This window comes from Amblyomma mixtum, chromosome 2, assembly GCF_055824585.1.
Source record: "Amblyomma mixtum isolate Tamu chromosome 2, ASM5582458v1, whole genome shotgun sequence".
In the NCBI taxonomy this organism is placed as follows: domain Eukaryota; kingdom Metazoa; phylum Arthropoda; class Arachnida; order Ixodida; family Ixodidae; genus Amblyomma; species Amblyomma mixtum.
This window is the reverse complement of record NC_143013.1, coordinates 110,671,342-110,687,309: the sequence shown is the minus strand read 5'-3', so window position 1 is coordinate 110,687,309 and position 15,968 is coordinate 110,671,342. Positions and strand designations below refer to the sequence as shown.

Genomic DNA, 15,968 nt, shown 5'->3' with positions numbered 1-15,968 from the left:
AGCATAGGAACAGGCGTGCTCAGCGTTCGTCGAACACTACGCCCGACGCTCTCGGCCGTGCTCAATTTAAAGCTAATAGCGAACTTTCGAGATAAAGCGTACAAAGTTACTAGAGCATTCTGGAACAAAGTAGAATGGGCTCGCCTGCATGCGATCAATAGAGATAAATCTGGTCGTGTCTTGCATCACAAACAAAGCAATAAAGCGACGTGCATGCAAACGCCACGCATGACTAGACGCGGGCGAGCCTAGCCAGGGTTGCCGTTTGGCGCATTTTAAAAGGAGCCAGAACTCGACATAAAAGTAAATAAAGTAGCCATGCGGTTTGACGATGATTGATTGATAAACTTTATTAACTGAAATGGGGGTTAGGGGCAGTGGGTTAGAAAGAAGTTGAGGGAGTAGTGGTCGGCATTCCTTGCTCCAAGAGTACGTTGGCCTTACCAGCGGCTATGGCTCGCGGCACCAGCATGAGCGGAAGCTGCGACAAATTTGGTGCCAAACAGAACAAAAGTAAAACAAAGGAGGTAGAATCGCTCCAGAAATCGGCCAACTTACTCCCATTAACAGAAAATGACTTGTGGAACGCAACAGATTCAATACCGGTTAATAAGCCAGCAGGAATAGATCGCCTTAGACCCAGGGACATTCAGGGGAACTTTAAAGAACTGAAAAACGTTATTCTAGCAATCATAAATGGAGTCTTAAACACAGGGGTAATTCCAGAAAAACATAAAATTTCAGTTTTCAGAACTTTGTACAAGAAGGGTAAAAAATTATTGCATTAATTACAGACCCTTATCGATATTACCTGTCCTTGCATACGTGATGGAAAAATATATAGCGAAGATAATGACTGTATTTTGCGAGAAGAACTCACTGTTTACAACAAGTAAGTATGGTTTTCGAACAGGTCGAAGTACAATTATGCTGTTAGAAAATTTTAGCGACCTAGTGCACTCAAAAATTGACCAGAATGAAATTGTGCTGAGCTTATTTCTTGACCGGAGCAGAGGATTTTATACAATCGATCGCAATATATTACAAGATAAGCTAAAAAATTTGGGATTTCGACGGCCGTTTGCCGCATGGTTCCAAAATTACTTCACGAACCGTAAACAGACAGTGAAAACTGATAACGAATATAGGGAATTAATAGTCACTAAATTTGGTGTACCTGAAGGTTCTTCTCTAGGACCGTTATTATTCAACTTATACGTGAACGACCTGGATTCCTAAATTTAAAATCCAAGTTGTACCAATTGCTGACGACACCGCACTGGTAGTCTCACATTCTAGTTTTGAAGAAGCGTCATTCGCTCTTCAATCGGATGTTCATAAATTTATGAACTGATAGAAGAGTAATTTCATTTTTCCAAATAGCTCAAAAACAAAGCTCCTGTGTTTTCATAATTCCCACAAAAAACTGGAAGTGCTACAGCCAATATTTCTACACGCTGAAAAATGCCAGAACTGTCTGTGTGTCCCACTTGAATATAGCAGTAATGTATGGTACTTAGGCATTGAATTTGATCCTACCTTGTCGTGGAGTAATCATGTGAATCTTGCTTGTAAAAAGCTACGAACTGTTGCAGCACAGATGTATCATATAAAAAACTGCACCACTGTCAACCTAAGAAGAATGGTATACCAGACCTTAGGGGAATCACAGTTACGGTATGGCATTACTTTGTACGTGCTTTGCTCATAAATATTAAAAAATAAAATTACCAGCATAATTTATAAATGTATTCAAAATGTCTTGTATGGTGTGCTATTAGCGGGTAAACAGAAAAAAGACCTGTATAGGGCAGGAGACCTACAGCCATTTGAAGAATTCCAGAACTAAACGATCTATACCAGGTTTTATTACGACAATATGTTTAAGTCCGAGAAGCCTAAAAGTAAGTTCGCCCTAAGAAACATAGAACGATTCAGCGTCCCCAGAATTTATACAAAGTATGGCAAACGTTGCAGAGCTTACTATGTGACTGCATAATTTAACAAACTATCCGATGTCGATATCAACCATACATCGATAAAAAAGGCAAAACGAGTACTATAGGATGTTTTCCTTAACAATTTATAAAAAAATTCACACCTTGTCATTAAATGCAGTAGATATATCACGTTGTATATTTTAACATTCACTATTTTATTTTCTTTATTCAGGTCTTTAGAGGTACAAATATATATAATGACCTTTCTACCCCCCCCCCCCCCCGAATTTCCCCGTGTCTGTACAGAAGCTGCAGTGTATCTGTGTATGCTTGCCCGATTCTTGAGTTATAACAAAATTCCATCTGTCCACAGACTAACGATGGTGCATGTCGCGCCTGTGTTACAAAATAGTGCCAATGATCATGTGATTTACTCATGAAATTTCCGCTGTCCACATAGCGACGACGATAACATGTGCGCTTTTTTTTAGGTTGTGCTTCGATAAGAATGTCAAGCCAGTGATTTAGTTCCACGAAAGGTACCAAGAAAACATTTGTATTTTGGACAAAATAAACCATATTATTATTATTATTAATGAAGTCGTTACTGAACAACAATAAATAACTAAATTTTTCTTGAGTGCAAGAAACCAATAAACACCACAATGTTTAGGCGCTTTAGCACTTTTGCCTAGGACAACAAAACCGGGCCCAGGCCATTTGATACATTTGGCAGGAATGTAAGACATGGAACATTGGTCTCCTTGCTTTTTCTTCACACAAAATCCTTCCTTCGCTCGAGTGTTTCTTTCGTCAGCGCTTGTGCAGTTACCAAAGATATTTATTTACTGACAACTTTGGCAGTGGATCATGCTACATTTAAAAAAACTGTTGTATTTGTTATGTTCTCCCTCAATAACACAGTTTCGAAAGGCTGTACCCAACAAAGTCCTTACTTCTTTTGTCATTATGCGCGGTGAAAGCAATCAAAGGTGCCCTCAGCGATTCCACCCAGAAGACGTCAAAAGCCGTCCGACTGGTTAGCGCCTTTACAAACAATATATTTGGCGCGCGGAGCGGTTTCCGTGTCACAGAAATAATATTAAGCTGCCGCAGAAGATGTATGCTTTATAGGTTTTGAGGTCCCAGCGTGACTGAGTTTATAAGGTACAGAAAAAGAGGAATGAAAAGTTGGAAAACTGCGACCTTCACATTTCTAAAAAAATGTTTCGCTTCTTCATCATAGTTTTGACTAAAGCAGCGGCACAAGATTTGCTGCATTTGCCATAACTGAAAAATTGCCAGTATGATTGAAGAGCTTGAATGTTGGAACCTCCTCATTCGGCTGGAACGCAGGAAAAAGAAGGGCCTTAGGGGTATCCGTTTGAATTGATCAGCCGGAGGCGGTTGGGGACTCCACTACTATCATAAGAAGCCGGTTTTTGTCGATGAAGGTCAAAGCTCTTTAGTGCGGCATTGGCTAGAAGCTCCAAATATCAGCATTTGCTTTGAAACGTCAGTGGTAACGCCTACAGCCCCGTTTTTGCGCAATATCAAGCACTGAAGATGAGCCGTCAAAGCTAACCTACGATCTGCCTATTGTATAATGCAAAACATTGAAAACATCATCCTTCTGACGCCTCAAAATAACAGGTTTTAAAATATATTTGTTGAAAAATCCACTGCGTCATTTTGAAATGAGCTTCTTGTGAGTCCGCACCGATTAGGCTGCGCACTTACCTTCGCAATACGGAGATACACCGGACCATCTACCGTTGGCGTCGCAGGTGCGTGTGCTGATGCCGAAAAGTGTGAAACCTTGGGAGCATGAGTATGTGGCCTTCGAGCCAAACGAGGTTCCCGAAATGCGCAGAACACCGTTAGCGATGCCTTCCAGGTCGCCACACTCCACCACTGCGCCAGACAGCATCGACTGAGTGTTAATGCAACAAGGTAGGCTCAGCTTGATATTTCAATTACAAAAAAAAAACAGAGAGACACACATGCAAACTGCCGCATGATCACAATAACTCAGGAGGAAACGTTCCAGCCCAATTATGTCTACCGCATTATAAAACAATGTGCTAATTTCTTTTCATCGGACGTTCGAGCTAAGAACACATGCCTAAAAAAAATATTAAACGATAATTAAAGGTACAATATTCCGTGCTTAAAATCGGGAGAAAGCAATAAAGCTGAAAAAAATTAAGAAAAGCAGCTCATTCGTTGTTGCGTCAGTCATCTCATCCTCTTGCAGAGTAAAAATGTAAGAGTGAGTAAAATGCATTTTAGATCCCGTTCGGTGCAGAGAAACGAACCAAGTAGGAGGAAGGAAACACAGAGCAACCAGCATTTAAGCGTCCATGGCGCTTGCACAAAATGGATCCCCTAATACTCAAGAAAAGCGAATCACACATCAGCAAAAAATAGCGAGGAAAATAAAAAGACGCGTCTCTGGTCACTCAGTTGCCTTTCCATTCGCCAGACGAACTAACGTTTTACTGATTAGCCAAGCAGACTCTGTTGTCGCACACAGCCAATTTAATGTCCTTTGTTCAGCGATTCAGCTCTTTCCGATTTCCTTAGTGTACTTTCGCGTTTATATGGAACGCACTCTTTTTCAAACTTGGGGCAATCACATTCGCATACTGTCGGCCAAAATGGCCTCCCATTGTGCTCCTTGTGGCGTTACGCTCTTGGTCCAGGATTCAGGAATTCTCTCTCTGGTAGATGCACCATCTTAGCGAATAGCTACAGGCTAGATTCACTGCGCAGGAGCAGTGGTGCGGCCGCGATGGACCTCGTCCGCTACGAGTCTAAGCGAGCGCCCTTTGCACATATATACTAATGTTTCCGTGAGTGTCGCTCCTTATTAGCAGGCGTCTTTTTCGTGTCTATATAGCGGGTGTTTTTTTTAGAAGGTCAAAAATTAAAAAAAAAAGGCAAATTGATTTAGATTTATTTTCGCACTGCGGCTATACTGGAGGCTATGGCGGGCGCCAGGCAAGAGGAAAACTTCTTAATTAGTTCGCTCATTAACTAAATATGTTAATAAACTTTTCTAATTTTTATTTTAGGGGTTATGTTGTATTCGCAGAATTTTAGATCGTCCTCCAAACGGTACAACCGAGAAAAAACAATTTTATTTAAAAATTTTGCACGCACGTTACAAGGCACGAAAAAGTCACCCTGGTAGGCATATTCACACCGTAATTCAGCGGCGGTGAGCGCCTTTGACGTAGGTCGCTCCGCCCTGCGCTTTGCGTCACACGGCTGATATCACCTGAAGCCCGGACGGGCGGCCTGCGCTATCGCTGCTTGTTTCGATTCGCTCCGCGGCCTCACGGAATGCCGCGTTGGATCAAAAACGCATTGACACAAAGCGCAGGGCGGAGCGAACTACGTCACAGGCGCTCGCTGACGCTGTGCTACAGTGTGAAGCTGCCTACCAGGGTGACTTTTTCTGGAAGGAATGCTACAACGTAGGCATTCAGTGTATTTTGGGAAATATCTCTTTTAGACTGAAAGTAACATGATGGATATATGTGCCAATGAAACCATGGAAAATATGTTCCCTGCTCTCCATACAGTGGCGCAGCACTGCGGTTGCCAGTGTTGACCAGGAACGCAACCAGTTACAACATGCCACGAAAGCATAGCAAGTGTGTACGAAAAGCCAAGTTAAGCGCGGCCGCACGCAGCACATGGACAACGATGTATTCGCGCCCCTCCCATAGCGCCCCCGAATTTGAAACAGTCCGTGCGTGAAGCCGATGCCATAAGAATATCCCCCGCACCCGCGTGTTTCGATCGTTCGTTGTCATGGAGATAACTCGAACACCATTCGATATGAACGTAACTGAAGCAGAAATAGGGGCCGCCCACTGCAATTCGCGGCCGCTGGGAGGTATAGGAAGTGTCAACCCCATGTCGACTCCGAGAGAGAAAAACCGGGGAAAGGAACGGCTTCATGAACACTTGGTTTTTGAAGGCTGGCGGCGTGGCGTCTCAGTTTCTCCCGAGCTCATTTCGTTATGCTGTTATTCATGACGTGGCTTCATTTGAGGATATGTTCGAAAGCAGCTTTTAGAAGTTACATCCCAAAAACCGTGTACTCACGAGGCATTTCTAAATTAAGAATAAAACATTTTACGGCTCATCGGCAACGAATCCCGACGTTGTTGTCCAGCAGCATTTGTCCGAAAACCCCAGTGACGTCATCGTGGTCTCACATGACATCATCGAGTAGGCCATAAGATAGCAATGGGCGACCATAACCAGTGAAACAAAGACATTACACGAGACTTCAGTAGTTAGTGTAATGATTGTTGCAGTGATAGTAGTAGTTTTGCTATGATAAAGGACGTTGCTATTAATCATGAGAGTCATAATGACACTGCCAATGAGAAAGGCCTTTAGGTTGAAGGCCTTTGTTGTAAAGACCTTCAGGTAAAAGACGCTTTAGCGTTCGCAGCACGTAAGGATCTTGTGTGTGGCATCATGTATCAGCCACTATCCGCGCTAACGACTTCTTGTGATGGGCACACTTAACTGTCGAGGGATTTTTGGAACGCAGCGTGTCGGCACCGGTGCGTCGGGCAGGGAGCGCCGTGCGTGCCAGCCCCGGTTGCGCGTGTGCGCGTGCGTATGATGTGCGCGAGGCAGGCACGAGGAACGGAGGGCTGACGTGTCAGCAATCCGAGGTGTAGATGAGTACACCCCAACGCAAGTCTGGTCATTCAAGCGTGGAAGTGGCAGCTGTCGGACGTTGGTTCCGAGTTGCCAGTGACTTCCGTTGAATCATCGACGCAACACCATTGAGCTCCATTCAAGCGTGGAGGTGGCAGCCGTCAGATTTCAGGTCTGTGCTGCCGTGGACTTCCCTTGAATCAACGACGCAGGCCTAATGCGTCCCTTTCGAGGTAGGAAAAATTACCGACGATTACGTTACTTCCTAATGCGAAATTTGAGCGCAGCAAATAAGCTGTTTCACCTTTTCGATAGATTGAGGCAAAGAAATCGAGCAACACATGTATGCGCTATCACAGAATTTTTTTTTTATTTTTCACACGTATTCGCAATTTCGGCTCGGGCGGTGCACATATACAGATCCGCCGCCACCGATCTGGCTCTCTGATTGCCACCGCACAGGGGTTGCATTGGAGGAGGAGCGAGGAAAGGAATTAAGTTCGAGCCGGCGCTTTGACAACCGGAGACTCGCAGGAAGAGGGGGGAGGGGGGCGGCGTGTACACCCAGCGGCAAACGATGGGGGCAGAAGCGCGCGCAGCAAGCGGACAACACGATAAAGGGAGGAGGGAAGAGATAGCAGCGACTGACTGATGCCGCTGACGCCGATAGCGCTGGGGGGATGAAAGGGGGGCGGAGCTGGTTACGAGGCCGACGCCGACGACGACGCGAGACCCAGGAACGGACGCCAAAGAGCTGCGCTCTAAAAGCAGCAGATGGATTGACGGTCCTTTCTGCCAAGGCTTCCTTGGACAGGCTCCACAAGCCTACGGTGTTTTGGAACGCCGTCGACAGGACCTGGCTACGGTTTTCCTGCTGCAGCTGCCCAGTTCATGGGGGCGGCTGACAGGAGTTCGTCAGCGTCTCCCTTCTCCGTTCCTTCCCTTGTGGCTCTCTACCACCGCAACGCCCTGGACACAACGCCAGCGACGCATCGCAAGTCGCCAACCCGCGTCTGTGCTGCCTGCAAGGCATTCCCGCTCCACCTGGGACGCTTTGTATCCGGTGAACTCTCTCCTTTTTTGTCCGTAGTGTTGTACGCGTGTCTAGTGTGTGTTTTTCTTGGTGTTTTTGTTGCTTTTATTGGCTCCTTTCCTTTAAAGTATAAACACGGCTTCGCTTTGTTTTGTTTGATTCGTTTGTTTTCTTCCTCTAACCTGCACGCGAAAGCGTTCTCCTTCAGCAGTCGGGGACGCGTCACCCCAATTCGCCACACTTCTTGCTCCAGGGTTGTTGCCTCTTGAATGGGATGTGATGTGATAGCTCGAGCTCGGCCCATGGTAGCCTTAGTTGCGTATGCGCCACTAAAGTCAACATAATTATGTTTAGTTATACAGCCTCTGCGACTGTTGATTGTTTCCGCTGTGTACACGGTAGGCAGCTGTCGCATGTACGCGAAGTGCTGCGTAGAATATTGACAGTTTGCGTGACAGTATATTTGTTACTTCTGTCATTATGCACGGTGACAGCAATCAAAGGTGTGCTCAGCGATTAGACTGATACGACGCCAAAATGAGTCTGACTAGTTAGCGCCTTTACAAACATTGAAGTTGGCACGCGAATCTGTTTCCGTGTCACAGAAAGAATATTAAGCTGCAGCAAAAGACGTATGATTTATAGGTTTCGAGGTCCCAGAGTGACTCAGTTATAAGGTACATAAGAAGAGGAATGAAAAGGTGGAATAATGCGAGCTACCCACTTCTGAAAAAAAAAAATGTTTCGCTTCTGCATCATAACTGTGACTGAAGCAGCGACACAAGATTTCTTGCATTTGCCGTAACCGAAAAAGTGCCAGCATGCTTGAAGAGTTAGAATGCTTGAACTTCTTAATTCTGCTGGAACGCAGGAAAAGGAAGGGCCTGAGGTGTATCCACTTGAACGGGCGCGAATTCAACCGCGCCGCCTACATTACCAGAGATTCATCCGCCGGAAGCGTTTGGGAACACCACTATCTTCAGAAGAAGCCGGTTTGTTTCTACATAGTCCAAGGTTCGACGGAACACCGTCTGGTCAGGGTGAAGCATTATTTATTCAAAGGGAAATTGGGTCACTGACCAAGTCAAAAAATGAAAAATGACGTTTCGGGTCCCATACGGGGCCCTTGTTCACAATTGTTCACAATGAGATTGTGAACAAGGGCCCCGTATGGGACCCGAAACGTCATTTTTCATTTTTTGACTTGGTCAGTGACCCAATTTTCCTTTGAATAAATAACGGTTTGTTTCTATAAAGGTAAAAACCCTTTTTAGCAGCATCGGTTGATAGCTCTAAATATCAGTTTTTGCTTTGATGCATCAGGGCTAACGTCTACAGCCCCGTTCTTGCGCAAAATCAAGCACTGAAGATAGCCGCCGAAGTTAACCTAAGATATGCACATTGTATAATAGCAAACTCTAAAAACATTATCCTTCTGATGCTTTAAGAGAACATTTCTTATATTTGTTGACGGATACAATGCGTGAATTCGAAATAAGCCTATTCTGCGTCCGCACCAATCAGGCTGCATACTTACCATCGCAATACGGAGAATCCCCGGACCATTTACCGTCGGTTTCGCAGGTAAGTGTGCTGTTGCCGACCAGCGTGAAACCTGGGTTGCACGAGAAGCTAGCCTTCGACCCCAGCACAGTTCCCGAAAGGCGCAGAACACCGTTGGCGATGCGTTCCAGGCGGCCGCACTCCAAGACTGCGCCAGAGAACATCGGCTGAGGTGTGATGCAGCAAGGTTGGGGCAGCTTGATATTTCAATTGCAAGAAAGGGGGTCACATAAAAACTGTCGAATGATAACAGTAACTCAGAGATTGAACGCCCAAGTCCAATTATATTTACGGCATGATCAAGCAGTGTGCTAATTTCTTTTCATCGGACGTTCCAGCCAAGACCACGTGCCTAACAAAATATTAGACGATAATTAAGTTGGCTGCTTAAAATCGGGAGAAAGCAATAAAACTGAAAAAACCTAAGAAAAGCGGCTCATTTCGTTGTTGCGCCAGTCATCTGATCCACTTGCAGAGTAAAAATGTAAGAGTCAGTTGAAATGCATTTTGAGATCCAGTTTTGTTCAGAGCAAAGAACAAAGTCGGAGGAAACGAACACACAGTAACCATCATTTAAGCCTCCTTGACACTAGCACAAAATGGATCCCCTAATATTCAAGAAAAGCGAATCAAACATCATCAGAAAATAGGGAGAGAAAAAAAACAGCATCGGTGCTCATTCAGTTGTCTTTCAATTCGCCATACAATCTAACGTTTCTCTGACTAGCCAAATAGTCTTTGTGGTCGCACATAACCATTTTTATGCCTTATATTCAGCGATTCAGCTCCTTCCGATTCCCTTAGTGAACTCGCTTTTATATGGAGCGCACGCTTTCCCAAACTTAGTGCAATCACAGTCACGTAGTATCAGCCAAAAAGACCTCCAATTATGGTGCGTGTGGTATTGTATTCCTGGTCCAGCATTCAGAAATTCTCTCTCTTACCAGAGGCACCATCTTAGCCAAAAGCTACACGCTGCCTTGGCCTCGCAGGAGCAGTGGTGCTGCGCTCGCTGGCCCTCGTCGGCTACGAGTCTAAGCGAGCGCCCTTTACACTTTTATACGTACGCTTCCGGGAGGGTCGCTCCTTATTAGCAAGCACCTTTTTCGTGTCTATATATGTTGGTTTCTGTGCGTGTGCGTAGGGGGGGGGGGGGGGGGGCTTTCCTCCGTTTAATGAACTTATTGGCGGGTGACCTTTTTTTGTTCGTTATTCGGGCGGCGAGCTTTTTCAGCCCTGGAGCTGGGTGTCCGATCGACAGCCGAGGCGCGGACTCAGAGGCCTCCAGCCTTTCTTGGAAAGTGAGATCCTGCACATATGCACGCCTCTGGGTATGTTTGTCTTTTTTCGGAGCTTTCAAGCACCTGGCTCAGAGAAACCCGGACGGCAGAATTGTGGACAGGAGAGAGAAGAGAAGGAGTGTGTGCGCGGTGCTCGACTTTGCGAGGGCGCCAGCAATATGTGCGACTTTGTCAACACGTATTCTAGCCCTCCAAATAACTATGTATTGAAATATATCCTTTTGCGTTTTGCCACCGGCGCGTTTAATTCTCTGTCAATCTATGAGTTCCTGACACGAGGATACCGTGCGTGACGTGAACTTTCGCCCTCGGTTTCATCCCCTGTATGATACTAAGCCGCCTGATAGCATGTGACTGTAGGCCGACCTCCTTGCTGTAGACGCCCCAGCCATGGGCCGCGCAGACGGGTGCACTAAAATATAACGGCCCCAAAATATTCGGGACAGACTGCAGAGGGAGGAAAACGCGAGCCATAAATCCGTAACTCCGTACACGATCCGTTGTGAACGCAGCTGAAGGAGGAATTAGCGCAGGTGTCTTCAATGAAGAACGAAATCTAACCGAACGAAGTTTCTGACAAGAGAAAAGATGTCCCACTCTCTATCCCTTTTAATTTTTTTAACGGCGTGGTGCGCAGCTTTTGCCACACTCACATCTTTTTAGTGTTGCACGTCTCCCGCACGAAATAGCTGCTCTTCTGTATTAGTTGAACACGAAACTCAATGCAGGTCAATTTCACCGTACAAAATTTGTCGTGCGCCGTGAAGTCTGCGCCCGAATTGTGGTGTGACGAGGACATACAGCGTTCCTTGTTAATTTATCACATGACAAGAGCATAGTCTTCATAAGCAACCTGAGAAATTTCATGCTCGTATCGCACTCCGGAGCCCCTGGTTCAATTCCCCAACTCGACCTATTTCCTACTCGGTTTTATTTATTAATTCTTCTTAATATTTTTCCCTCAAGGCCAACGTCGTCGACGATGACATCGGCTTTTTCGCAACGCGGGGCCCTTAACGATATTGCATTTAAATTCAATTGTAGAGACGGGAGAAGGGCCTTTCCAAAACAGGTCGGGTGTCAGCAGCGACAGTTTTTTAGCCCTTTTAGAACTTTATTCTCAGTCAACCGCCTCCAATTTTAACGACTATTTCTACTCACAAAAGGCTGGACTTTGCACCGGTTCATGTGTTGCCCCCATTCTTACGGTGATTTTTCTTTCTAGTGTTGACAAAGGTTTGCTATGCTCACTTCCTCATCTCTGCATTTTTAGATATGTAGATCACTTTTAGTGATAATGGAACAGCCGAAAGATTTAAAATTGGCGAGGCAGTTGCTGATACTCTCCAGCCTTTCAAAGACACTTCAAAAGGCCTGAATTTTACTTTCCAACAGTCACGCGACAACAGCATACAATTTCTCGACCTAAAATTTTCTCTTTTGAAAGACCATACCTGCTGGATGTTCAATCTCAGATCGAAGAGGGCACTTCTCCCATATAGCAGTGGTTACTCGAACTTAATCAAGAGAGGGATTGTAATGAATTCTCTCAGCGCAGCTTTGGTAAATCCTTATCCGGATAAAATTAAAGGAAGCGTTAAACTGCAAATAGAGAGACTACGCATGTCAGGCTTTCCACCAGACACGAGGACTCGCCGCCATCTATGAATGTTAAGTAGTGAATGACCAATTCTGCATATATGCGCACTAACCTACTAAAGATATCGCGTCATACATTTAAGGCAGAACTCAAGTATCCCCTCCAGTTGAAGAATCAACATCTCCTTTGGCACGTCCACTCTGTTTAAGTGAAACCCTTAGCAAATTTTTCATTCGTTCAATAGATTTATCGCGAGTGAAAGTTTTTGCTAACTTTTTTCCCCGTTGCTCTTTGGGGATTGCTCTGCTCTTGCCATACCCTCGTCCTTCCTCTGTTACAATCCTCCGATTCGGGATGCCTCCGTTCTCGCCATACCCTCCTTCAACGGTAGCCATTCTCAGGTTGTGGATTCCTCCTCTCTCGTGGTACCCCTCTCCTTCCACAGTAACACTCCTCCTCTTTTCTGCGTAGCTACCCTGCGGTTCGTTTCAGTGGCGACCATACACCGGTTGCGCATTTCTACACCCTCGCTGTACCCTCCTCCTTCCACAGTAACCACTCTCTGGTTGGTTCCGGTGGTAACCACCACCCATCAGTTGCGCAATCCTCCACTCACGCCATATTCTCCTCCTTCCATGGTAACCATCCCCCGAGTGGTTTCTGTGGCAACACGCCCACAGGTTACACCGACAAGAACTTACTACTTCGACTACGACGACGACGCGAAACACAGGAACGGGCGCTTAACAGCTCTCGCTGTACAACGCAAATACCGAGAAGCGATTGCGGTCGGAGCCGGAGGCCAGTTTAAAACATCGTTACTATGCGCAAGACGCTGCTCTGCAGTATGGCTCATTTGCGCTTGAAGTGTAACTGAGGTAAATTTCCATAGGTCATGAAGGCGGGGCTCGATGGCGATAGAGAATCAACTGCCAGCGACATGAACTGTGCAGTGGAACTGAAGCGCCAAAATTGTGGATGAGGACGATTAAAATAAGTGAAAAATAAATGGTGACACTTCTTTGGTCTTTTCATCAATTAGGACACCACTAAGTTACTGGTTTCAAAAATGCTTTGGCTCTGTACAGTTGATTGGAACGTACAACACTTTATCCTAAAAATAAATATTAACGTTCGCATTCCCTCACAGCAGCGGGCAGCGGCTCTTACGCTTTGCGCTGCCTGCCGGCTATTGCCTTCCTTGGCCGGCGTAACTCGTCATTCAGTGAATTCGTTGCGTGGGGCTGTTTTCGTTTCATCAGCATTAACTTCAAGTACTTGTTTACTTTTTCTCCTCGAGCCACGTTCTCGCCGCAGTTCCATACACAAGGTTTTGATGCTGTTGCCTTCGGAAAGATGGTATGGATCGAGACTAAGAGCGCAAACGGAACCATTGTGTCCTGTGTCACAGGGAACCTCGAGGCGTTCGAAGCTTTATTTTTACGTACCCAGAATGCAGGTTTATGACGTCACAGGATTTTTTTGTTTTAGTTATGGCGCTATCATTTAGTTTGCCTAACCCTTCGAAGACGGCGGTGGCTTCGCACAAAAAGCCGCCATGTTTTTATGGCATGGGCTTCTATGCATGCAGAGCTACAGCTCTATATATGCCTTGTGTAGCTCACACCTGTTTTTTATTACCTAACTGGGGACTCCAAGAAAAAGCAGGAGGGGCCGGGGGTCGGTGCGCTTCACAAAATTCTCGGAACCCAGGAGTATGTGCACAGGCCACCACCCAATTTTCGCACTTCGCTTAGTTATCAGTCCGAATTAAAAAAACAGGCTTGTTTGCGCAGCGGCGGAAACAGCAACTACCGCAGCCTAAGCAAGTGCACGCTGCAAGTATAAATAGCAAGAAACAATGATAAACGATGAGTCACTTACTGGTTTCTTGGCAAAGCGCTGATCTGGCGCACAACACGGCTGCCATGGCGAGAAACAATGAGGTCTTCATGCTTTTGCGTGGCGACGCGCCGTGAAGAGCGCTGAAAGAGTAGGTCACGAATGCGAGCCGAGTTCCTTGAGTAGCGTTTTCCCCGACGGTCTGCGACGGAGAGCAGCGAAGCTTGACTTTTCACCTCGGATTCGAGATGACGAATGCCCGAGGGGGTGTTAACGCCACGTCGGCTCTCATTTTAGACAGTTGATTCCGCTTTTCCGTCGAGCAAGCTTGGGATATTTTTCTGCCCGACCGCCGTTGTTACGACACGGAACTTTTTGTAAGAGCACGCTCATGGCGGTCCCCCAACTATCTGCAACGGGGAGCAGCGGAACTTGACTCTTCACTCGGAGTCGAGATGACGAATGCCCGAGCGGATGTTAACGCCTCGTCGGTTATCATTTCAGACAGTTGGTCCCGCTTCTGCATCGAGCAGGCAGGAGGTGACTGCTCGACCGTCTCTCTTACGGCGCGGATATTTTTGTAAGAGCACGCTGATGGCCTCGAGACGCTGAAGATGGCTTGAAATCTTACGAATGACCTCAAGTCGGCTCCGACCGACCAAAGATTGGTTTTCTTTATTTATTGGTGCAATTCAAGCACCACAGCACTAAAAGCTCAAGTAAACATTCCTGATCCAGCGTCACGCCATAGGTTAGCCCGTCTCAATCTTTTCCATGACTTCTTGCTATCGTTGCCTCCGGATAGCCCTTATGTAAAAGGAGCGCCACGCATCGCACAAGCAGCAACCGCAGTACGCAGCAACCCTCGAAAACCCATAGCGAAACTTTTCAGCACTTTTTTTTTGCTCACAGCACAGAACGGGAACGGGCTGCCCACCTAAGTTGCCACCATCACTGGCCCACTAGACTTCAAACGGCTCATCGAAAATCTCTCAGTGTAATTTTTATTAACCTCGTTTTCCATAAAATGCTATCAACTTCATATAATGCCCCTATAGGTAACATTTTGGGAAATAAATAAAACTTACTTTGCTGTAATCCTGTCTCTTTGAGTCATTTCAGACATTTTCTTATACGCTGTCAGTTTCTTGTCCGCAATTTATGTCAAAGCTTATCGTTCGACCCTGTGTTTCTGCACTATAACTGCAGACAACATATAACTGTGATTCAATATCTTATTGAGAGATATCTATGAGATGCTCTTTCACACAGGAGAGTATCTATCCGCCGTGCGGACTCCATTCATCTGTAAAATTCATCTAATGGCTAGAATGTGTGGCCGCTACCTGCCATTTTGCTGCACTCAGGCCTTTATCTGCTTCCCAATTTTCAATATTAATTGCTGAGACAGGATCAACACATTTGTGCCCCCCCCCCCCCCCACCATGCATATATCACAGCACCGGTCATCCCTTAAAATTTTCCTGCTAACGTGCCCGTAGAAACAATTTTCCACGTTATTTTTCCTCAAAATAGCTAGGCAGTGCAACGACTTTTCCCACAAAATTCCAGCCATCACCTACGTATCAGCTTGCCAAGAAAGAGTGACATTGCACCTTTCATAATGAAGAAATGCTTTACTCCAATGGTAACCGAACCTCTTAAGGTGTGCCAAAAAAAATCGAGTCTTTAAGGAAATAAATGTGAAAGGAGTGAATTTTCGTTCCCTTCCTAGAGTATTCAGCATTACTTTAGTAGTCCCCTGGAAGTGGACCTATAACATGCAGGTTTTCGTGAGTTGCGACACTGCGTGTTCCTTCCACATGTGGGCTAGGCTCGCCCGCGTCTAGTCATGCGTGGCGTTTGCATGCACGTCGCTTTATTGCTTTGTTTGTGATGCAAGATACGACCAGATTTATCTCTATTGATCGCATGCAGGCGAGCCCATTCTACTTTGTTCCAGAATACTCTCGTAACTTTGTACACTTTATCTCGAAAGT

The 15,968-nt window shown here is 45.8% G+C and overlaps 1 protein-coding gene across 1 annotated transcript; it reads right to left on the bottom strand.

Moving 5' to 3' along the window:
• Positions 1-332: 332 nt before the first annotated feature.
• Positions 333-14,375, bottom strand: LOC149360564 (E-selectin-like). The gene is made up of 4 exons (XM_089569323.1): positions 14,011-14,375; positions 9,200-9,373; positions 3,681-3,854; positions 333-481 (listed from the first exon to the last, which is right to left on the bottom strand). The coding sequence occupies exons 1-4, from the start codon at positions 14,078-14,080 to the stop codon at positions 441-443; spliced, it is 459 nt and encodes a 152-aa protein (XP_089425449.1). The 5' UTR covers positions 14,081-14,375; the 3' UTR covers positions 333-440.
• Between the last annotated feature and the right edge of the window lie 1,593 nt (positions 14,376-15,968).